The following is a 23,729-nucleotide window of genomic DNA, read 5'->3' on the forward strand; positions in this document are numbered from 1 at the left end:
AGCTCCGCCTCCCGGGTTTACGCCATTCTCCTGCCTCAGCCTCCCGAGTAGCTGGGACCACAGGCGCCCGCCACCTCGCCCGGCTAGTTTTTCGTATTTTTAGTAGAGACGGGGTTTCACCGTGTTAGCCAGGATGGTCTCAATCTCCTGACCTCGTGATCCGCCTGTCTCGGCCTCCCAAAGTGCTGGGATTACAGGCTTGAGCCACCGCGCCCGGCCAAGGTCCAATTTTTAACAGCTAATTTCAAAAAGCCCAAGATACAAACAACACATGCGTCTTGGGATATAATTTTAAGGTTGATTAAGATTATGGTGCAGGCCGGGCGCGGTGGCTCAAGCCTGTAATCCCAGCACTTTGGGAGGCCGAGACGGGTGGATCACGAGGTCAAGAGATCGAGACCATCCTGGCTAACACTGTGAAACCCCGTCTCTGCTAAAAAATACAAAAAAAAACTAGCCGGGCGAGGTGGCGGGCGCCTGTAGTCCCAGCTACTCGGGAGGCTGAGGCAGGAGAATGGCGTGAACCGGGAGGCGGAGCGTGCAGTGAGCTGAGATCCGGCCACTGCACTCCAGCCCCGGCGACAGAGTGAGACTCCGTCTCAAAAAAAAAAAAAAAAAAAAAAAAAAAGATTATGGTGCAAGGTGCACACCAAACCCAGGTGAGGGCTACTTACACACTGAACGTTTCCCTTTTTCTTCTTTGATCTGCAGCAGTTGAGAGTGATGCTGCAGACATCGTCTTTCTGATCGACAGCTCTGAGGGCGTTAGGCCAGACGGCTTTGCACATATTCGAGACTTTGTTAGCAGGATTGTTCGAAGACTCAACATTGGCCCCAGTAAAGTGAGAGTTGGGGTTGTACAGTTCAGCAATGATGTCTTCCCAGAATTCTACCTGAAGACCTACAGATCCCAGGCCCCGGTGCTGGACGCCATACGGCGCCTGAGGCTCAGAGGGGGGTCCCCACTGAACACTGGCAAGGCTCTCGAATTTGTGGCAAGAAACCTCTTTGTTAAGTCTGCGGGGAGTCGCATAGAAGACGGGGTGCCCCAACACTTGGTCCTGGTCCTGGGTGGAAAATCCCAGGATGACGTGTCCAGGTTTGCCCAGGTGATCCGTTCCTCAGGGATTGTGAGTTTAGGAGTAGGAGACCGGAACATCGACAGAGCAGAGCTGCAGACCATCACCAATGACCCCAGACTGGTCTTCACAGTGCGAGAGTTCAGAGAGCTTCCCAACATAGAAGAAAGAATCATGAACTCATTTGGACCCTCTGCGGCCACGCCTGCACCTCCAGGGGTTGACACCCCTTCTCCTTCACGGCCAGGTACATGCTGTGTGACCCATGACTGCAGAATGTGACATCAACATTTTTTTTCTAATTAAAAAAATTCAGTAGTCATTTTTAAATAATTTTCTTCTCTCTGGGTTGTTTCTGCAGATAATATTAGAAATTAAATACTGGAAAAGTAGTTCCATTGAAATTGCAGAAGGAAGCATATTATTGATCTTCCATCACTCCTGAGATTAATTATAGCCCCATTGAAAGGTTCTGTAGTGTTGCACTGAGTTAATTACAAACTCATTGGGTCTCAGAATAGGATGGCATCTTTGAAATCAGCCAGTCCATGCCCCACTGAACATGACTTTGAAGTTGGCCCATGCCCAGTGGCCAGATGCCTACCATCGTCTGGGTTCCCTCATTCCTTGGCCTGGTGGGACCATCAGGGAATACCTCCCTGGAAGACTTGCAGCCGTCCACCTCAGCTTCTACCCCGTGCTCCTGGTTCTCAGCTTTGGGGCTGCAAGAGCAAAGTGGATCTCTCCACCAGCCCATATTTTTCTTTGCCCCTCCTCCAGACAATTGCCGTGTAGACATCTGAAGCAAACCATTAGGGTTGGTTCTTCAAGGGGGAGCCATATGCCTGTTTCCCTAGCTCACTGCTCCCCATCAGGCTGCCCATGGCACATTTCACATCCCTCATGCTGTCTCTCATACTTCCTCCTCTCTACTCCAGTTTTAATTGCTTGATTATAATCAAGAGATTACCCTCAACCTCACTGATATTCAGCCAGCTCCCAAAAAGCTCTCAGACCATCCTCCAAAGTTTAATGGGATCTCTTCCTATTTTCCAATCTATTTCTCCCAGTCCTTCCTTGCCTTGCCCCTAACACACCTCTCTTCACTTCCAGGCACCGTTTAAGATTCTTGACCACAAAGGAAGCTTCTAGTGGCATTTCCTAAAACACCTGAGATCACAGATGTCAAAGCCAGGTCCCTATTGAATTCTTGTCACAATGGTATTTTGCACGGGATAACTGAAATTCTCTGTCACTGAGTTTTCACAGAGTGTGACATCAAATAATCTTTCTCCTTTCCTTTTTTAGAGGATTTATCATTCATCTTCTTATATTTAGCATGTTTGGGAGCTGCAAATTCAGGAACTACAGACTAAAGAGGCATGGATTTGAGTTAAGGTTTCACTGTGAATAAATTATTAGGAATGTCTTATTTCAGTTACTTAATTTTACCTTTGGATCTGGAGACCCAATCTCTTCTTATTTTCACTTTAATCACTTCTAGAGAAGAAGAAAGCAGACATTGTATTCCTGTTGGATGGTTCCATCAACTTCAGAAGGGACAGTTTTCAGGAAGTGCTTCGTTTTGTGTCTGAAATCGTGGACACAGTTTATGAAGATGGTGACTCTATCCAAGTGGGGGTGGTCCAGTACAACTCTGACCCCACTGATGAATTCTTCCTGAAGGACTTCTCCACCAAGAGGCAGATTATCGATGCCATCAACAAAGTGGTCTACAAAGGGGGAAGACATGCCAACACCAAGGTGGGCCTTGAGCACCTGCGGGTGAACCATTTCGTGCCTGAGGCAGGCAGCCGCCTGGACCAGCGGGTCCCTCAGATTGCCTTTGTGATCACGGGAGGAAAGTCGGTGGAAGATGCACAGGATGTGAGCCTGGCCCTCACCCAGAGGGGGGTCAAAGTGTTTGCAGTTGGAGTGAGGAATATCGACTCGGAGGAGGTCGGAAAGATAGCATCCAACAGCGCCACAGCATTCCGTGTGGGCAATGTCCAGGAGCTGTCCGAACTGAGCGAGCAAGTTTTAGAAACTTTGCATGATGCGATGCACGAAACCCTGTGCCCTGGTGTGACTGACGTTGCCAAAGGTAACTCCCATTATATGCATATTTTCCATCCTTTCCTATTGATGTTGGTGCCTCTTTAGCTGTCTGGTCCCTGGCGCTGACTTCTGGAGTCCTTAGGCATTTGTTTGCTTCATACATTTACTTATACCTAATGGGACTGGTCCTGACACCCACCTCACCACTACCTAGGGTGTTCCTCCAAGATAAGAGCAGAAGTCTATTGTATTTTGCTTTTGTAAGGTTTACTTTTCTCCCCTATTCTTTAGTCCCTCAAACAATTCAGATTTATTGATTCCTGTTTCTATTTATAGATCAAGTATTTGAGATCAGAGTATTTGATTTTCAAGTGCTTTTAATCTAAAGCACAACCTTGGGATGCATCTAAACACTGATGGTGTATTGTCACTCCAAAGTTAATTAACAATACCAAGGCCGGGCGCGGTGGCTCAAGCCTGTAATCCCAGCACTTTGGGAGGCCGAGACGGGCGGATCACGAGGTCAGGAGATCGAGACCATCCTGGCTAACACGGTGAAACCCCGTCTCTACTAAAAATACAAAAAAACTAGCCGGGCGAGGTGGCGGGCGCCTGTAGTCCCAGCTACTCGGGAGGCTGAGGCAGGAGAATGGCGTAAACCTGGGAGGCGGAGCTTGCAGTGAGCTGAGATCCGGCCACTGCACTCCAGTCCGGGCGACAGAGCGAGACTCCGCCTCAAAAAAAAAAAAAAAAAAAAAAAAAAATTAACAATACCAAAAAACTCAACTTTAAAAAACAGCTTACCATTTGGCACCTAACAGCCACCCTCATTTCTGTCTGTGAGGGGGTGGATCGAATTGCTTCTCAAAGCTCACACACACAGGATCTCATTTTGCACTTGAGTGCGACGCCCTGGTCCTCTGCCTGGGTTGTCCCTGTTGCTGGTATAAGTAGAGTTCATCTCCTCAGCCCCAGCTGAGAACTCATCACCTGCGTTTCTCCTTTCCAGCTTGTAATCTGGATGTGATTCTGGGGTTTGACGGTTCTAGAGACCAGAATGTATTTGTGGCCCAGAAGGGCTTAGAGTCCAAGGTGGACGCCATCTTGAACAGAATCAGCCAGATGCACAGGGTCAGCTGCAGCGGCGGCCGCTCGCCCACCGTGCGTGTGTCAGTGGTGGCCAACACGCCCTCGGGCCCGGTGGAGGCCTTCGACTTTGACGAGTACCAGCCAGAGATGCTCGAGAAGTTCCGGAACATGCGCAGCCAGCACCCCTATGTCCTCACGGCGGACACACTGAAAGTCTATCAGAACAAGTTCAGACAGTCCTCGCCAGACAGTGTGAAGGTCCGTGGGGCCCCTTGGTTTGGGTGCTCCCTGGGCAATTTCCAGATTTTTACTGGAAAGGAGGAAGCCCCTTCCCCCAAGTTAAATCCTCTTCATGTTTAACTGGGTTGTTGGTGCCTATATGGAAAATTCCTTACTTATTAACTGATCCAATGTCATGTACTGTCTTCGTCATTTTGGTAGTCTTACTTAAGCTCTAAAAAGATCCTAGAAATCAGTAGTTTAACTTGAATGAGTTGAATTTGTGATGGATTTACGTTTAATTAGAGTCCAGTCAGGTATGTTCTCCACTTTCATTTCTCTGTGTGTATGTGTGCATGCATGCATGTGTGTACATATACAAATATATATTGTGTAGACACACACACCATGTGAGTTTGCTAGGGATCATCATGAAGTACTACAGCCTGGCTTGCAACAGACATGTATTTTCTCACGGTCTTGGAGGCTTGACATCCTCGAGATGTTGGCAGGGCTGTTTCTCCTGAGTCCTCTCTGCTTGGCTTGTAGGCAGGGGTCTTCTCCCTGTGTCTCCACATGACCTTCTCTCTGTGCATGTCTGTGTCCTAATCTCCTCTTCTAAAAGGACATCAGTCATACTAGATTAGGGTCCACGCTAATGACCTCATTAACCTTAATTACCTCTTTTAAAGACCGTATCTCCAAATACAGTCCCATTCTTATGGTATTGGGGGTTAGGACTTAACATACAAATTTTGAGGGGACACAATTTAGCCCATGACACATGCACACACATGCACACACATGCACTCCCACACATGCACTCCCACACATGCATGCACACACATGCACCCACACACATGCATACCCACACAACCACACATGCACACACACGCACACACACATGCACACAAACATGCATGCACACACATGCATATACAATGCACCCACACACAGGCACACATACACACCCACACACAGGCACACATACACACCCACACACATGCACACACACATGCATGCACACATGCACATTACTTGCAGAAACTACATCTTAGAAATATGAGAATGAGATAAATTGCTTTTATTGTCATTGCTGCTTGTCTTTTTAAAAAATAAATTAAGCACTCAAATATACTTCTCCATTTTAAGTGTAACATCAAAGGCCTGTGAACATGGGTAATCACTCCTCAACTTGGGCCCTCAGTTTCCTTAAGTGTAAAATGAAGGGTTTGAGACAACTGATCTCTCAGTTTTCTATTAGCAGTCTGCAACAGTCAGCAGTTTTCTATCAGCAGTCCTTTTTCGGCTGCATGGGGTTTGACAGCTCTCTTATCTTCAGGTGGTCATTCATTTTACTGATGGAGCAGATGGAGATCTGGCTGATTTACACAGAGCATCTGAGGACCTCCGCCAAGAAGGTAGGTGCCAAGGCTTTTAATCATGAGAAGTAAACCCTTGTGAGGCAAGGTGTGCTGCTCTGCTGGAGAGAACCTCTCTGCTAAGGCAGTGCCCTGAGGGAGCAGCGCGTCTTGGGAGACTCTTCTTCCCAGCATCATGGCCCTTCATCACCTGCTTGGAGCTGTGGGATGGAGCTAACAAAAATTCCTTCTGTACTTAGACAACTTTACTGCTGTGTTGTGGCTGTTCAGGTAGTAGAATGTTCCGAAAGCATGATGTGTTTGCAAATGATCTGGAAATATTAATTCATTTATCTTCATCATATAAACTAGGAATTAATTACTAACAAAAATACATTGCTCAATTTTTGGTTTGCAGTTATCACAGTTCAACATTTAATAACAATACACCTAAATAATACAAAGAAAATAATGTAAGCAATGATGTACCAAACATAAGGTGACCGGAAAGCAGCCACGCCTATTATCAGATGTGATATTTGACTGTTCCCTTGCTTTGGTATTTGGTAGCACTGACTATCAGAAAGTGGATGCCATTACAGAGGCGCAGTTTATCCCAAGAACGTTCTATTTATTAGCTTACTTTTCCCAAGCAGTGGAGATGAGGCTGCTGTTATCTGATTTTGGAGGTGTTAGTATTTCAGTTCTTCCCACAGCATACTCGTATTACAGAGAACTCATGCATGAATATACTTCATGGATGCCACTTCCTATAGTTTTGGTAATAGGTTTAGTTCTTGACATACTGGAAACAATTACTCAGCAGAATCCAAAGTTTCAGTATTTCAACTATTCAGAGTAGCCAATTAACTTGATTAAATATATTCAAGTTAAAAGCTAAATTTTACACTGAAGTTTTCTTTAAAAATGTAGTCAGGAAAAAGGACAATGCAGTTCCCACCAGCCTAGGCGAGCTGTATTAAATGTGTCTTTCTTTGCAGGTGTCCGCGCTTTGATCCTGGTGGGCCTTGAACGAGTGGCCAACTTGGAGCGGCTAATGCACCTGGAGTTTGGGCGAGGGTTCATGTATGACAGGCCCCTGAGGCTTAACTTGCTGGACTTGGATTATGAACTAGCGGAGCAACTTGTGAGTTTTTTATGTCTTTATACACAAACCAGTTTAGATACCGCACCTTTTGGCATTTCAAGAGAATGAAGTTAATTATTACCAGGCGAATGGGGGAGGGGTGCCTTGGTGGATAACTAAATTTATTTAATTCACTTGGGAACTGCCTTGTTGCCATAACATGTGTGAATCTGGAAATGGAGATAGCAAATCGCTGGAAATCCAGCGAGCTGGAAGGGGGTCCTGGGCGCGCTGAGGTTGTAGCCTTAGCATTTTCTCTGCTCCCTTAGCAATGGCCGCTTTTAACACCATTGCTGGGATGCAGACCATCGAGATGGCCATCCTCAAACAGGAAACTGTGTCAAGAACATCTGAAATCTTGCATGATAAAAACAAGAACATGCAGGAAAAGAAAGGCTGTTTCTGGGTGGAGAAGTGCTTTAATTGTCCTCTCTAGTTTCCCTCTGTGTCAATGAAGCTCCCTCTGGGGCTTCTAATTCTGCCCAGGGACAGCCTCTCTCAGCTGGAGGTGTGACCTCCTGGGTTTAGACCGGGGAGATGTGGGACTGAGCTGCGAACTCAGAGGTTCTTTTTTTTTTTTTTGAGATGGAGTCTCACTCTATCAGCCAGGCTGGAGTGCAGTGGCGCGATCTCGGCTCACTGCAAGCTCTGCCTCCCAGGTTCATGCCATTCTCCTGCCTCAGCCTCCTGAGTAGCTGGGACTATAGGCGCCCACCACGACGCCCGGCTAATTTTTTGTATTTTTAGTAGAGATGGGGTTTCACTGTGTTAGCCAGGATGGTCTCAATCTCCTGACCTCGTGATCCGCCCGCCTTGGCCTCCCAAAATGCTGGGATTACAGGCGTGAGCCACCACACCCGACCTAACTCAGAGGTTCTTTGGTGGTAGCAACAGTGGACTGTGGCTATGAGAATGGGATGAATGGACCCTGCTCCTTCCTTTCTTCCCTACTTCTTTGCAGGGCTAGAATCAGGATTTTTTTTACTGGTGGAGGTAGGTTGAGTTAGCTCACAAATCTGGGACATGGGAGAAAGGGAAAGCTCTTGGAACCTCATTGGAAGAAAGTGCATGTGCCCACCATTAGTTATCGGATGGAAATGTATTTGGGCACGCTCTTTCCCACATTAGGTCAGGGGCCAGTTGGGATGAGAATGTAGAGTGTGTCTGTGTAACCCGGAGTTGAGAAGCTTGTGGCTCTGAGGCCAGGACCACTTGTGCCTGCTCCCACCAGGGCTGCTCTGGAAGCCTCTTTCTGGGCTGGTACCATATCCCGTGACTCTCACCCTGGTTCCAAGGAAGGGTGGTCATGGATTTCTGTTCTGGAACCACCTTCGGTCTTGGCCATCTGCCATTTGCTTGGCTTTGCACTTTGGAACTGGAACATATGTAAGCTATAGTTAAGATGTGACAATGGAAACTTCTAGAAATAAGGTCCAGCCTGAGGTGACATTGTGCATAAGATCTATCTTACTTTGGTTGTTCTTTACTTTCCCATTGGTGACTTCCCACCCGCACCCTGACTGCCAGGAGCTGGGCCCTCCTGACTTTGCTGGTCAGCCATCCAACAAATGTCACCTGGAGGGACTTCACCTTGCACTGTGAAACCCCCATGCATCCGATTTTGACCCTTCAAGCATATTTATGATTTTCTGCTGGGCGTTTCTTGAGATCTGAACATTTGGTTTCTCTTCCTTTTGGTAGGACAACATTGCCGAGAAAGCTTGCTGTGGGGTTCCCTGCAAGTGCTCTGGGCAGAGGGGAGACCGCGGGCCCATTGGCAGCATCGGGCCAAAGGTACGGTGGCTTTACCCTTGCCCACCCCTGAGATGAGCTGTCAGAAGTCTGACATTACTTTGGTGAGGTAATTTCTCTAACAGGAGAATGTGGAGATAAAGGAGGAGACGAGAGACCATTTCTTATGTTAGAAGGAGGAGCTCTGAGGGGCAGACCTGTGTGCTGCTCTGCTGGGGCCTGTCCCAGTGAATTTGGTTCAGGCGGAACCCTCCTTTTGCATGGGATAAGGGGATCTGTGCTTTAACATCTTGGTCCTTCATTTCATAAAATAATGTTAAAGTGAGCTGGCATCCCTGACAGCAGCCTGGCTGGGAATGGCAGCCGGAACTCGTAGCATTTGCTCTGAATCAGTAGGAACTAACAGGCTTTCTTGGCAGAGCAGGAGCCTTAGAGATCCTGACAGAGAGAATCATGACATGGCGTAGTGAGGGGAAAAGCAGTAACAGGGAAAGCCATGCTGAGTTTTAGTGCTGCTCTGCCAAATGAAGGGGGGACCCAGGGATCCTTACTCTAGAACAAAGAAGACCACGGGATTTAACAAAGGACCTGATTTACTTTGTTTCAGGGTATTCCTGGAGAAGACGGCTACCGAGGCTATCCTGGTGATGAGGGCGGACCCGTAAGTAAAAGTTGTTTCCGTCCCTAAAATTTCACCCCCTCCTTGATCCTTACCCATTGGGATTGCATTGTGGATTTCAGCATTTGTTCAGTTGCTGATGGCTTTCCCTTTGGGAGAAAAATTAATTTCTAATTTTCTTAACAACTTTGCCCAGATGTCTAAGTACAATAATTGAAGTATGACAAATGTGGGCATGAAGGGTGGGATTTGCTCTTACTCTATTTCAGAGGGAGGGATTGATTGGTTTCTGAGCCAGAGGGACACCGAATTTGCACACCCAGTATCTACTAGATTAAGACATGCAAGTAGAGATGGGAGTGAGCTGAGGGGTGAGGGCATAGTAGGAAACCTCAGCAGGGCTGTAGGAGTTACCCCGTTAGGGCAGTCCCCAGAGGGAATGTTGCTGGATCAGATCATCAGTGTCCGAGGGTCTCGAGGATGGACAGACCCCAGTAGCAGGGTCCATGGGAGGATGCCCAGGATAGACGCCTGTCTGGGGAGCTTTGGGATACTAGATCAAGGTCCAGCCCTGGGATAGGGGACAGAGGGGCCCACGAGCAACAGTGCAGTCACCAGGGCCCAGCCGGCAGGGCTTGGCTAGAGAACAGGGAATCAAGCATCACTTGGAGAAGCTGTCAGGCCAGTGGGTCTTCCCAGGATTGAGCACCCACAGAGACACGGTGCTGGGGGCCACCCACTCTCAGCCTGCAGAGCAGTGCTGTCTGCACTCCTACCCTCCCAGATCTCATTTCCGTCAGCAAACTGCAGGTTCCAGGCCAGGCCTCATGCAGGAGCCCAAGAGGCTCCCTGGCTCACGTAGCCTCGATTGACGTTCCCCATGGTGCAATCTGCTTTCTGCTGCATGCTGTTCACAGTACCTTCACTGCTGCAAGCCCGGCGGAGACGGGGTGATGAAGGGCTCCAGCTTGCAAAATGCCTTTGTCTCTCACAATAGGGTGAGCGAGGTCCACCTGGTGTGAACGGCACTCAAGGTTTCCAGGGCTGCCCGGGCCAGAGAGGAATAAAGGTGAGGCGTGGGTGATGGGTGGGGAGGGGTCAGGTGACTCGCAGTTTCTCCAGATGCTGCCAGAGAGGGAGGCCACCGGCCCAGGTTTCTTGACCTCAGCATTCAGCAGCCCGTGACCTCTCATCGGAAGGCAGTTCTGAGCGGGGTGGGTTCAGGAGTAGGGGCTGCAGCTGGTGGGGAACCTGAGAGTGGAGAAATAGTTTCCTATGGAAACATGAAGGAGCCAGGAAATGCTCACCAGGAAAGAACATGGGCCAGGGTGGAGGGAAGGCTGGTGCCCACGGGCCCGGCCCTGGACTGTGGGAGCGGCCGGGGAAGGGAGTGGACTGAGAGGACAGCACGGGGGTTGAAGGCTGGTGAACTTGCTTCTCTGTTTGCTGAAGTTTGAAGGCAGGTGCTGAAGGGAAGGGCAGCAAAGTTACAAAGTCAGCTCCTTGCTCTGGGTTTTAGGCCCCCGCCCCCCGCCCCCCGCCCCCCCTACCCAGGGATCCAAGACCACCCAAGCATCCAGTTCGAGTTTCAGCTTTAAAACACCGCACGTGGTGGTGAGAGAGGAATCCAAAGGGGTGGGACTCTAATATTAAATTTTCAGACACTGCAGCGTTCAAATGGGGTGGAGCGGGGGAACAGCCCTCGGCCTCTTCTGCCCAAGGGACCAGCCGTGTAGGAAGAGCTAATGCTTCCCCTGTCCTCTTGCCTTCCAGGGCTCTCGGGGATTCCCAGGAGAGAAGGTATGCAAGCTTGGTTTTGTTTTATAAATGGAAAACTCTCCCAGCATTTTTCTTTTCTTCCTTTGCCAGAATAGCTTTCTCTACTTACCTGTCTGCCTTATTCCCTCTTAGGGCGAAATAGGAGAAATTGGACTGGATGGTCTAGACGGTGAAGATGTAAGTGATTTTACTCTAAGTTCAAACTGCTTTTGGTTCCGAAGATTCCAGAAACTAACAACTCAGTCTGTGATAGAAATTGCAGCAGGTGTGACCTTTAATCCTTGTCTTTGGCAGGGAGACAAAGGATTGCCTGGTTCTTCTGGAGAGAAAGGAAATCCTGGAAGAAGGGTAGGTGTATTTCCACAGTGCTGCTGTTATGGAAAGAATATCAACATTTCATTTAGGGAATAGTTATTTCCTTTCCTCATATATGTCAATCCTGCTTCCTCCAGGCAGCCTTCCCTGACTTCCCCTGTGGGTGCACCCGTGACATCCCCTCTCAGCTCTGACACATTACAGTACATTTTCTCATTTGGAGATCACGTCCCATAGGGCAGGGACGTTTGTTTTGTTGTAAATAAATCCCCAGTGCCTGGCACAAAGTGGGTCCCCAATAAATATTCATGGATTTACTAAACGAATAAAAAATATGTGGAAGTGAACTTGCCTTCATGGTGAATGAATAAATTGTCAATATTGTTCTAGTTAAGATTTATGAATTGAAGAATGTGAATTTTAGGGTGAGATAAAAATGGAAACATCTAGTTTTTAGCATTCACTTGTGCTTTTTCTTTAGGGTGATAAAGGACCTCGAGGAGTGAAAGGAGAAAGAGGAGACGTTGGGATTCGAGGGGACCCGGTAAAGAAGATTCTTTATTGACGATTTCAGACCTGAGCCTGGGGAAGAGGGTTGTTGGGAATGTGGGATGAACGGAAGAATTCTACTTTTGAAATTGCTTTAAAACATGTTGATAAAATATGTGCTTTGTCTTTTTCTTGCAATTTTGGGGTTTGGGGAGATGTATTGGTTCTGTTGCTAACCAGATAATCATTTGCAAGTCCTGTTATACAAATATCTAAGAAATTTCCAAAAGTGTGGTATCAGGGCACTTTAAATTTGCTTTTGGAAAAGAGAAGAGTTTGCAGCTTTTCTCATTTTGTGGCTCTGTAAAACCGTTAAGCAAATGAGCGGTACATGCTAGCCTCCTCCTCCAGTCCATCCTGCCTCTGTGGTTAAGGATAAGCAAGAGTGAGCCTGGGTCGTCCTCCTCCCTGGGGAAGAACCATTGCCCCTGTTTGGGGCTAAGAGTGCTTTGCTGATCCCGTGATTGGATTCTGTAAGCGCTGCATGGATGTTGCCTGGATGGGCTGTGGTCAACGGGCTTGTCCCTCGGAGCCTTGCATGCAGGTCCTTGCTAATATTTCCCTGACCATTCAGTCCAGTGGCAGCTCCTTTCCTTCCATATGTGGCTCATTTCACTTTCCCATGTCGCTTTCAGGGTAACCCAGGACAAGACAGCCAGCAGAGAGGACCCAAAGGAGAAATCGGCGACCTCGGCCCCATGGTAGGGCGCTGCACATTCCTAGACTCTCCCTGTACTGAGGGCTAGAGAAAGGACATGGTCCTCGGCTCATCAGAAGCCACAGAGGCCAAAGACGTGGCCTTTAACACTGCAGAGTAGCCTAAGATTAGGAGCAGAGTCCCCATGAAGGAAGTCTGCGTGGGGAACCTGAGTGACCCTTGCTAAGTGGGGCTTCTCAGCAGAATCTGTGCCTCTTAGATATTTACGGAAGGTGCTTGTTAAGCCAAAGGCTTGTAGAGGTGGGAATGTACTGAAGTTCAATGCATCTGGCAAAGTGTGCAACTGTCCTGCAGACGGGCTCTTCCTCTGTGAATCGACCCCTTTCCCTGCAATGTCTTGTGCAACATTTCAGAGCTAGACATTCTTCTCTGCAGATGAGAATCTCATGCTAATTTTCCCCCCACCAGGGTGTCCCAGGGAGAGACGGAGTACCTGGAGGACCTGGAGAAACTGGGAAGAATGTGAGTGCCATTAGACCTTTGGGGAGCTCTGCAGCAATCCTCAGTGCCCTAAGATCTGCCCAACATTACGTGGTGCATGGTTACTCCGCAGCTCTTTACTGAGTGAATGTGAAAGAATTTCTGAAACGGTTGTACTCCAATCTATTTTCATTCTTATAATTTCCTTGGTGCCTCATCTCTTCTCTCTCCCCAATTCTTGCTCTCCCCAAAAACATACTGAAAGATGCTTTTAAAAATAATATCTTTGCTACTTTCAAATATCGGGCCAGGTTTGATCCAACTAAATATTTAAGAAACCCAAATGGAAATCCTAATACTGGGGGAGGGAGGGAATAAAGGGCAAGAAGGCTGAGGGGGTTGTAGATCTGTTGTTTTTGTAATTATCTGTGGGTTTTTGGGGGGATGCTGTAAGTGAAATAACAAAACTAGATTTATTTCTTTTCTGGTGTATTGCATCTTGCAATTTCAAGACATTTCAGAAATATCTGTAGCAGAATAGTTCCTTGTATGCCTAATCCTCAGTCTTGTTGAAGAAATGCTAAAGTCAAAGTGATGTGAATGATCTTTCTGAAGTCATCCAAAAGCTTCCAGGGTCTTCCTTGTAGCCGGGAAGTAAGACCCCTGCTCAGGGAGGCAGTGCTGTAGAAGTTGGTAAACCCTCAGAAGAAATTCAGGATGCTGGTGGGTGCCTAGGAGAGGTCCCTGCTCAGAAATGAACAGAGCACAAAGGCTGCAAGCTGGGGCTAGGTGTTGGGAATTGGGCCCTCAGCCACGCCCTGAGGGGCAGTGGCATGTTCAACCCCAGCACTTGGGCCAGTAGAGTACGCTGGGGTGAGGGGCTTTCAAAAGGAGAGACTCACCAAAATCAAATGAAGGACTACGGGCATCATTTTGCTTTGAAAATTCAGAAGAAAATAGAAATTTTGAAAATATCATTTAAAAAAGTTTGAGCACTATTTATTTATTTATTTATTTATTTATTTTTAATAAATGGTAAAGACCTGGATCAACTGCTTGGAAGTGAGCATTATTTTTGAATCATGCTACATAATGAAAAAGAAGCTATATAATGGAAAAGAAGAAATACTCATCAAATGTTACAATGGGCTATTACAACTCAGCGTGTGAGCAGAGCCAAACCTTGTTTTCATGAAATGACTTAAAATTGAGTAGTTCATGCAATTAATTTCAATTCTCCACACAAGGTAGAAACTGGATTTGAATTCGGTTTCAGTCACGGGCTCTTGCGGACTCAGTTCTTCTTTTTGTGGCCTAACGACTTGCTATCCCTTCCCTTAGGACTACAGTGCCAGGCTCAGGCCAAGTTGAAATGTGTCCCTCCCGCTGGGCTTTGGCATGCCTACATCTGCTTTTTAGAGTCTCCGCAGGCGGCCTCTGGCCTGAGCAATGTATCATTGAGTACTGGTGGACTCTCATGGAACTCTAGCATGTCACTTTTGGGAGGGGCCAGTCCAGATTGTTGCTTTGTAGAGGCGAAGAGTATCCCCTTCTCTGAAATTCTCCATGGAAGGTGGCCAAGATCTTCCACTGAAGCAGGTGGCACTACAGCGAATAATGGCAAACTGGTCACCGCAGTTTGCTGGTCAATTGCAAGCGGAGAGTGAGGTTCCTAGGTTGATGTAGCAGATGGCCGAGCCTCACAACAGAGCTAGTGGGTCACAGCCTCTGCAACACCAACCCTAACTTTGCAAAGACTGCCCAGGACATTCATAGAGTCCCACCCCAAACCTTTCCACTGCCGAGGAAACAATTTTGAGGTGGAAATTAATGGATTACTTGTGAAGTAAGCCCACATGTTTGAACTAAAGGTCACCTCTGGAGCATCCAGGAAGATGTTGCCAAGTCATGAGCCCTACCTAAGTACACGAGACATTTAGGTGCACATGTGTGCACTTCAGATACTTTACTTAACCGAGTGTGTGTTGTGTTTGGCCAGGATCACCTGGAGAACTTGGGACTCCCTTCCATTATAATTAACGTATTTCATGACTTCTCACTACAGTTGGGAAGATGGAAGAAAAATAGACAGGTTGACATTCCCTTTTCACATTCCTCATTGGAAACTGGCTGGGATCTTGCAGCCAAAAGGAGTCATTATTTCGCTTGGCAGGTCTGCAGTAATTCTCAAAACTTCCATTGGGTGATTAACAGGAGTAGTAAGGAAGCAGAACTTCACCCGGATGAGGGTGGAGGAAGGGTGTCTGTGTGTGCGAGTTTCCCCAGGGCTGATGAGGCGTGATTTCTGCTTCTTGGCACAATATGGGTGCTTGGGAAGATTCCCCTGAGTAACCGTAGAATAAGAGGGTGAAGTCTGAAAGAGTTCTAGGCCCCATGCCCTGCAGCCCATGCTCCCCTCACGGTTTGTGGGACTTTTTCTTCCACAGGGTGGCTTTGGCCGAAGGGGACCCCCCGGAGCTAAGGTGAGCCTCATGGAGTGCCCTCGGGAGACTCTCTTCAAACAGCCTAGATGCCGCCCAGTCCAGGAGTGAAAAATACTCTTTCCTGTGAACGCAAAGCTTGGGAGACAGATGCCAATCAATTTAGAAAGTTTGTTTTGCCAAAGTTAAGGACATGCCCGTGACACAGTCTCAGGAGGTCCTGATGACACCTGCTCAAAGTGTTTGGGGCACAGCTTGGTTTTATACATTTTAGGGAGACATGAGACATCAATCAGTATGTGGGAGACGTACACTGGTTTGGTCCAGAAAGGTGGGACAACTCGAGGCACGGGAGGGGGCTTCCAGGTCATAGGTAGATAAGAGACAAAAGGTTGCATTCTTTTGAGTCTCTGATTAGCCTTTTGCTGAATGCACAGTTTACAAGAACAGTCACCTATGCCTTAGTTAGGCTTAGTGAAAAATAGGGCTAAGGAAGCAATTGGATATGCCTTTGTCTCCTGTCAGCAGGAGACTTTCAGTTCTGTCTGTCCTTTGTCCACAAGGAATTTTCCTGCAGGCGGAATGTGAGGGAGGCATGCATCTTAAAAAAAAAAAAAAAGAAAAGAAAAATCTGACTGGGCACGGTGGCTGACGCCTGTAATCCCAGCACTTTGGGAGACTGAGGCAGGCAGATCACCTGAGGTCGGGAGTTCGAGACTAGCCTGACCGACATGGAGAAACCCCATCTCTACTAAAAATACAAAATAGCCAGGCGTGGTGGTGCATGCCTGTAATCCCAGCTACTCAGGAGCCTGAGGCAAGAGAATTGCTCGAACCCGGGAGGCGGATGTTGAAGTGAGCCGAGATCACGCCATTGCACTCCAGACTGGGCAAAAAGAGTGAAACTCCGTCTCCAAAAAGAAAAAAAAAAAAAATTCTTTGTAGCTATCTTGTTTAAGAACAGAATTGGAGGCAGCTCTGTCTGATGCAGTTCCCAGCTTGACTCTTCCCTTTGGCTTAGTGATTTTGGGGTTCTGAGATTTAATTTTCTTTCTCCTTGGGCTGTCATGGCTCCTGAGCCTCTTTCAGCCATCTCCTTAAACTTAGCCTCCTCTGCAGAGTCTAGAGAAAATGGTGCCCAGTGGGAACTTGGGGTCCAAGTACAGGAAACATGATTGAGGCAGTAGTGTCTTGGGTGGGCACCTCTTCCAGAACATGCCCACCTTATCTGGCCATCGGCAACATGCAACTTCCCAGTGTCTCGGTCCTCTGCTTTAGGTCTAAACGATCCTTGTTTCACAAAGCTGTCCGAGGAGAGGTGAGGCAAGAGTGAGGAACAATTGTAGAAGCTCAGGGAGACAGCTGACTCCTGTGTTCAGCGTCTCATCCTGGGGTTACCACTTTGATCATCTGTTACCTCTGGAAGAACTGAATTTTCCCTGGTTGCTTTCCAAGTCCCTGGCCCAGAAATGACTGTAGAGCAAAGAGCTGATGTTGACAGGAACCTTCCTGACTCCTCCCTGCATCTTCTCTTATTTCAAAGGGCAGCAAGGGGGGTCCTGGCCAGCCGGGCTTTGAGGGAGAGCAGGGGACCAGAGGTGCACAGGTGAGTGCTTCCTTGTGTGACTGCATGTCCTTTGATATTTTCACAAATACCCTGGTAAGTTCTTTGTAAAAATGATGAGGTGGCATTTATATCACGGAAAGTTAACCATTTTAAAGTGAACAATCCAGTGGCATTTAGTACTTCCACGATGCCGTGCAAACATCGCCTCTGTCTAGGTTCAAAACATAGTCTCGAAGGAGACCTGTACCTAATAGCAGTCGCCCCCCTCCATTGCCCTCCACCCGGAGTCCCTGGCAAACACTAATCTCTCTCTCTTTATGGATTTGCCTGCTCTGGACATTTTGTATAAACGGAATCATTTGCTAGGCAGCTTTGTGTGTGGGGCTTGACGGAGCATCATGTTCCACACTGAGCTTCATCTGCGTTGCAGCGTGTAGAAGCACTTCATTCCTTTTCATGGTGGAAGGAGACTCCATTGTGTGGCTGCAGCACACTTTGTTTATCCACTCATTGGTTGATGGACATTTAGGTTGTTTCCACCTTCTGGCAATTGTGAATGATGCTTCTGTGACGATTCTCCTACATGTTTTTTTTTTTGAATGCTTGTTGCTTGTATACATTTAAGCTCACTTGCCTATTCACGTTCTGGATTGAGGCAGCTGCCACTGCAGCTGAGACAGGAGAATTGTGGGGTTGGGTGGCCTTTTTCGGCTGGCAGAAGTGAGGCTCTGGGTCCTGTGGGACGGGCAGAGGTTTCCCACGGAAAGTCACCTCATTAGCACTCACGTTGGCCTTTTCCTTCCTCAGGGCCCAGCTGGTCCTGCCGGTCCTCCAGGGCTCATAGGAGAACAAGGCATTTCTGGACCTCGGGTAAGCCTGTCCCCAAACCAGGCCCCTCTCTAGCTGAACAGAGGGCACGTTGCCAGGCAGGCTGAGAGTGTTTCGGATGAGGCTATTGTAGACAGACCTCCCTTTAGCTCTCCTCTTTGGCAACACAAACCCCAGATTTAACCTCAGGCCTTGCAGTGACTGGATACTTCACCCCAAGAAAGTAAGAGTTTCCTTTTTTGGTGCTCCAGGGGCCTCTAAGTCTCAGTTCTGCTCCCTCCAAGCGTAGACCCCTGGGTGGAAATCAGGGGATGTACTTGAGATGGAATCATGGAAAATCTAAATCCCCCAACATTCTTAGATTATGCAAGGTATTTCACCTTTGGCCCCTGGCGATAGCCCCTTGTGCTTATGTATTTTGTATAGTGAATGCCTCAAGTTCATCCTTGAGTTCAGCACAGAAGATGGTCCTTAAACTTACTGTGACTGCGGATGTTATCATGCATTGTAGCTATCAGCATGATGAGCAGAGACACATTGTCATTGCTGGGCTAGGATCAGGTGTCATGGAACTACATATACGAGTTTCCCTCATGTCTGGGATGATATTGAGGGAGGTATCCTATCATTTGTTACCAAAAAATGACTAATAAACTGATAACAAGCTCAATATGTTGCTACATAAATGCACAAAAATATTTTACGGTGGAAGAGGGCAGGAACTTGCTTACAAAGTCTTTCTCTAGCTTGAAAGCTGATAAATACATATTTTTAGAGGTTTTTAAAAAAATTTACTTAACTTGTAGTTCATTAACAATTTAAGATGGTAGAGATGCAGAGCTATTCAAATAGTTATCCAATAGTTCCAGAAACATGTATTGATTTGTGCTTTTTCACCACCTATTTTAAGTTATTTCTGGGCTAGGTAGACTGTACCACATTTTAAGAGTCAGTTTCTTCGATCAGTTTATTCATTCACCTAACAGGCTTTAACAAACCCGTATGCACCAGGTGCTCATTGTGAGTGTGTGAAAAGGGAGGCAGGATAAAGTCATGTAAAATCTGGGAGCTTGCTGTCCAGTCAGGAACCTAGAATATGTATATTAATAACTGCAACATGCGTTAATTTGTGAAAACTGGCACTGAGAGGTAATACTCATGTTTTAAATTTGTGCACGCCATTTCCGTGCATGTTTATATTTGAGTCTGTACCCCTGTGCTCAGAGCTGAGTGCTTGGGATTTGCAGGCGGGACAGGTCCCATGCCCCTGGCGGGCTATGACCTCCATGCAGGGGAGAGTCAGGTTTCAGAGACAACTTTGCTTGGATGGTTGACCACTTGACTGACACATTCATCCCCTCCTGCTCCAGGGAAGCGGAGGTGCCGCAGGTGCTCCTGGAGAACGAGGCAGAACCGGTCCCCTGGGAAGAAAGGTTTGTCTTGAGAAAGGTAGAGCTTTCCTGAGGACAGGGACCAGCCAGGCACACATGCCCCCTCTCCCTCTTTTGTCAGTGTGTCTGTCCCTCCTCTTCAGTACTACTGGTTCCCACTCCAGCCTCCCCTGTTGATTGAGGCTTGGCCAGTGGGATTATTATCCCCCAACAATTCCCACCATAATCCCCGCTACCATCCCTGCCACCAACCATCCCTGCCCAGAGGGCTGGCTTTCTCCTGGCCACAGCCCTCCATCAGTGGCCGGCTTTTCTGCTCCTCTCTTGCTTGGCTTGTGCCGATAGTGCAGCACCCTCTGAGCCATCAGAGCAGCCGGGCCGTGCTTGGCACAGTTTCAGCATAATATGGAATGAGCAGTCTTTAAACATACGCAGTGTACGCACAGCGGCTCAGCTAATCACATTTAGATCATCCAAGAGCCCCGACCCTGACTGTTCTGGATAACAGCAAGTCTGCTATATGAAGGCTACCTGAGAACCTCCTTTCTATGAGCTTTGAGATAAATTACGATTTGTCACGACCTGTCTGAAAGACTACATGTTTTCTGTGAAAGAAATGAGTTCCTGCGAATCCACGATGGTCTCTGCCTGGAGGGTGTTGCTGGGTTTCATGCTGGGCTCAATGTCTGCCGCCTTCTGTGCCTTCTTCTCCCAGCTGTTCCTCTCTCTTCTCATCAGCCTGTCCCCCCATGCTACACTGGTGAAAAGGACAAACACAAACCCTCCTGGATTCTTTTCCAGGAGTTTGCACATGAATGTTGCAATTTAGAAAATCATTTCACTGAAATCTCAAAGGTAAAGTCAGCATGTTGCAGCACCCTTACCTAGAGTAAAAGTAGGGCTTGGCATCACAGTGTAAGCCAGCCTTAGGCCACAGGGTCTCAGCCGTGTTTCTCATGTCTAGGGTGAGCCCGGAGAGCCAGGACCAAAAGGAGGAATCGGAAACCGGGGCCCTCGTGGGGAGACGGTAAGGTCACAGCACGCTCGGGGCCAGGTTGTCACTGACTCTTTGCTCGAAGGTGCAGGAAGCCAGGAGAGGGTTCCAAATAAAGATTAGCCTTGCTTCTTGTGTTATTGGGGATATGGCTGGAAATAGTGAAACTTGCTGCTTATCCATGGCAAATTAGCAAGTTTTATTTTATTGGTAGGGTTAGAGAGGTGGTGTGAGCAGTGGGTAGAGACATATTTTTCCCCTGTGTTTTTCCTGATACAAGGGAATGTAGAGGCTAATGAAGCTTAAACCACCTTCATCTGAGGTCCCGCAAATGCTTTGCAAGCATAACTAGATGAAGCTTTTCTGCAAAGAAGTAAATGTCATTTGGGTTAAAATGGAATTGGATTTGATCAGATCTCAATCCAGATGGAAACAATTTCTTTTGAACGAGACATCTTAGGAATAGAAATTATTACCCCAGTAACTCATTTTTCAAATGCTATTTAAAAACGCCCCAACAATTCACCAACAATAATTTTGTAATGTAGATTTCTACGTTACAAAAGAATACAGAAATCTATGGTCCATTGTGACTTTTTGCAAAAGGAATCATGACACCTAAACACCATATGAAAGGACCAGGTTGATCTGACTGTTTTAATCCCAAGCTTTAAAATATTTTTCTTTCTTGCATTTTTTTCTTTTCAACTAACTGAAGTTTAAAAACAAATCTGTTTGTATTACTTTTAATCTCAGAAGCACAGGGAAAAAAAAAATCAGACTTTAAAATCTATTCAAACCATTGAAGGAAATCTCTTCCTGATTCTGTTTCTATTAATTTGGGTCAACAGATCTCTAGTTGTTATATCTGTTGAAAACTGTAAATTAACTAAGTGGCAAGTTCCTACATATATTAGAGATAGTAATGGACAATTCACAGAAGTTCTTCTGATTCTTTTGAAATAATTAATGAAGTCCAGTTCTGAATGCTCCATGTGAGAGAGCAACAGGAATAGATCTGAGCATGCTGGGGGGAGGTGTTGGAAAGGAGGGGGTCTAGGAGTGATGACTTGGAAGGAAGGGAAGGGATATGGGGAGGGAGAATATGACCTGGGCCTGAGAGATGTTCAGTGTTCTTGTTTTGAAGTAGAATCAAAGACTCATGGATGCATAGAATCAAAGTCACCATCAAGATTCCTGTCAATTCTAAGATTCTCGGGGTTGACGAGTCTTTGATTCTACATCCAACAGAATCTTTACCCAAAGCTCCCAGCAGTTCTTTCTATGTTAGTCTGCCAGCGCCATTTTGCTATGGGAGTCCTTTGAGCCTATCGCCTACAGAAATGGTCTTGTTCACTCTTGGAGGATAGGACAGGAGCAGGAAGTGTGCCTACTCCTGTACCGTAGTCTGGAAACATTTCAGGAGCTCAAGATCCACTTCTCAGAGCAGCAGTAGGGCAGAGACGGTGGCTATGGCGCACCACGCATGGTGACCTGTAGTCACATCTCTTTTTCACTCTTAGGGAGATGACGGGAGAGACGGAGTTGGCAGTGAAGGACGCAGAGGCAAAAAAGTATGTATCTGCCGAGGATTCTCCAAGAGTCCTTGTTGCCAGGAGGCTCCAAGGACAACTTCTGATGTGTTGTGTTTTAAAAGAATTATTTCTTTAAAAGTTGTCTTTGTCTTTGAGTGTTCTCTTTTGATGACTCTGCAGACATTTCTTTCTTTCAAAGTCAATTTATTTTAGATGAATTTAAATTAGAACCGAGTATTCAATAATATATTTATCTTTTATAGGGAGAAAGAGGATTCCCTGGCTACCCAGGACCAAAGGTAAATAATCCCCGGTTGGTTTACATCTGCATCACGATTCAGCTCTGGTATGTCCACAGACTGAGAGTCAGAATATCTTGGCATTAGGTATGGGTCAACCACTCAGTTAACTGGGCTACCCTGAGAAAGACCCTTCCTCCCCTAAAACACTCTCTCATCTGTCAAGTGGAGGTTACAATACATACTTGTCCTGGTGCTTATGAGATTTAAATAATATATATCACAATCTAAGTACTCTGTAAGCTGTGAAATGCTATAACCTATATGATAGTATCATTACTGATTAAATAAATGAAGACTATCTGCAAATACCACAAATATACTAGTAACCCACTGGAAAAGTGAATCAAACCACTTGGTTGCCCTGGAAAAGTGTGACCCACACGTCCCCTGGATGTCTTGCCCCACGGACCCTCAGTGAGATCTTCTGTTCCAGAGCTTACTGTGCTACTTCTCGGCTTTCTTCCCAGGGTAACCCGGGCGAGCCTGGGCTAAATGGAACACCAGGACCCAAAGGCATCAGAGGCCGAAGGGTAAGTTTGCCTGGGCCTTGGCTGCAGGTGAGGAATGAGAATGGATGTTTCAACGTGATTAACTGCTGAGGCTTTGACAATTATCCTTCACTTGCACCCTGGCCAGGGATAGCACAGAGTGGAAGGAAGGGACTCCTGAGCCCCAGACCAATGTCCTCAGGGCACCGCCATGGCTATGGTCCATGGCTGTCCTCCTGTAGGTGTATTCCTCTTCCTCCAATTCACCTCCAGGGTCGCCAGCCCAGCTCACTCCAGGCACGGCACCCACCTACAGTCTCAAGTCTCATTATGGGTGACTGGGAAGTCTGTGCAGTCACTTTGGGCCATGCCCACCCAGACGGTGAGGCAACGGGAGTGGATGAGGCATGGAAACTGCTTCTGAAGCCTCTGGGCTTGTAAGCGAGCCAGGCCAAGGCCACGGGCTTTTCAACCTATTGGTGCTGAGATTCCTCTTCCTTAAGCTACTTTTGGCCCTGATAGCTCTTTTCTTTTTATTCTTTGTGTGTGTGTGTGTGTGTGTGTGTGTGTGTGTGAGAGAGAGAGAGAGAGACAAGGTCTCCCTCTGTTGCCAAGGTCTTGCTCTGTCATCTGGGCTGGAGTGCAGTGGCACCATCTTGGCTCACTGCAACCTCCATATCCTGGGATCAAGCAATTCTCCCACCTCAGCCTCCCAAAGTGCTGAGATTACATGCGTGAGACACCACACCTGGACAGATTACTCTTTTCAATGGATGTTTACACACTCTCCTAAAATGGCAGAGTCTTCAATTAGCAAATTGTGGCCTAGATCTGGGTAAATATTGCTAACAGTTATTTTCAGCCCGAAATGTAGTTTAAAAAGAAACATAATTATCCTATTAATTTGATCAGTGAAGACAGTCAAACCAGATCATTTAATACACCAAAGAGCTTTAAAACATTGGATGATTATCTACACTGAACACAATAGCTAATTCATTGTCTGTTACCTATTCTCCTGGGAGTCCTTAGTAATCATATTAATGGTTCTTGGGAAAGTATCTGTCTTACCTTAGCC

At 47.0% G+C, this 23,729-nt stretch overlaps 1 protein-coding gene across 6 annotated transcripts in view; it reads left to right on the top strand.

The window, feature by feature from the left end:
- The window catches only part of COL6A3 (collagen type VI alpha 3 chain), a 92,476-nt gene that overhangs the window by 46,037 nt on the left and 22,710 nt on the right, over positions 1–23,729 (top strand). For all 6 annotated transcript variants that reach the window (XM_033229777.1, XM_033229780.1, XM_033229782.1 and 3 more), the window contains 22 exons: positions 712–1,326; positions 2,584–3,183; positions 4,147–4,484; positions 5,788–5,866; positions 6,808–6,953; positions 8,655–8,747; positions 9,313–9,366; positions 10,322–10,393; positions 11,098–11,124; positions 11,236–11,280; positions 11,398–11,451; positions 11,900–11,962; positions 12,603–12,668; positions 13,094–13,147; positions 15,553–15,588; positions 17,090–17,152; positions 17,921–17,983; positions 19,312–19,374; positions 20,297–20,359; positions 21,850–21,900; positions 22,125–22,160; positions 22,631–22,693. In XM_033229777.1, coding sequence (XP_033085668.1) covers positions 712–1,326; positions 2,584–3,183; positions 4,147–4,484; positions 5,788–5,866; positions 6,808–6,953; positions 8,655–8,747; positions 9,313–9,366; positions 10,322–10,393; positions 11,098–11,124; positions 11,236–11,280; positions 11,398–11,451; positions 11,900–11,962; positions 12,603–12,668; positions 13,094–13,147; positions 15,553–15,588; positions 17,090–17,152; positions 17,921–17,983; positions 19,312–19,374; positions 20,297–20,359; positions 21,850–21,900; positions 22,125–22,160; positions 22,631–22,693 — 2,744 coding nt within the window. The remainder of the gene's footprint in view (positions 1–711; positions 1,327–2,583; positions 3,184–4,146; positions 4,485–5,787; positions 5,867–6,807; positions 6,954–8,654; positions 8,748–9,312; positions 9,367–10,321; positions 10,394–11,097; positions 11,125–11,235; positions 11,281–11,397; positions 11,452–11,899; positions 11,963–12,602; positions 12,669–13,093; positions 13,148–15,552; positions 15,589–17,089; positions 17,153–17,920; positions 17,984–19,311; positions 19,375–20,296; positions 20,360–21,849; positions 21,901–22,124; positions 22,161–22,630; positions 22,694–23,729) is intronic.

Source organism: Trachypithecus francoisi, unplaced genomic scaffold, assembly GCF_009764315.1.
Source record: "Trachypithecus francoisi isolate TF-2019V2 unplaced genomic scaffold, Tfra_2.0 Lachesis_group13, whole genome shotgun sequence".
In the NCBI taxonomy this organism is placed as follows: Eukaryota; Metazoa; Chordata; class Mammalia; order Primates; family Cercopithecidae; genus Trachypithecus; species Trachypithecus francoisi.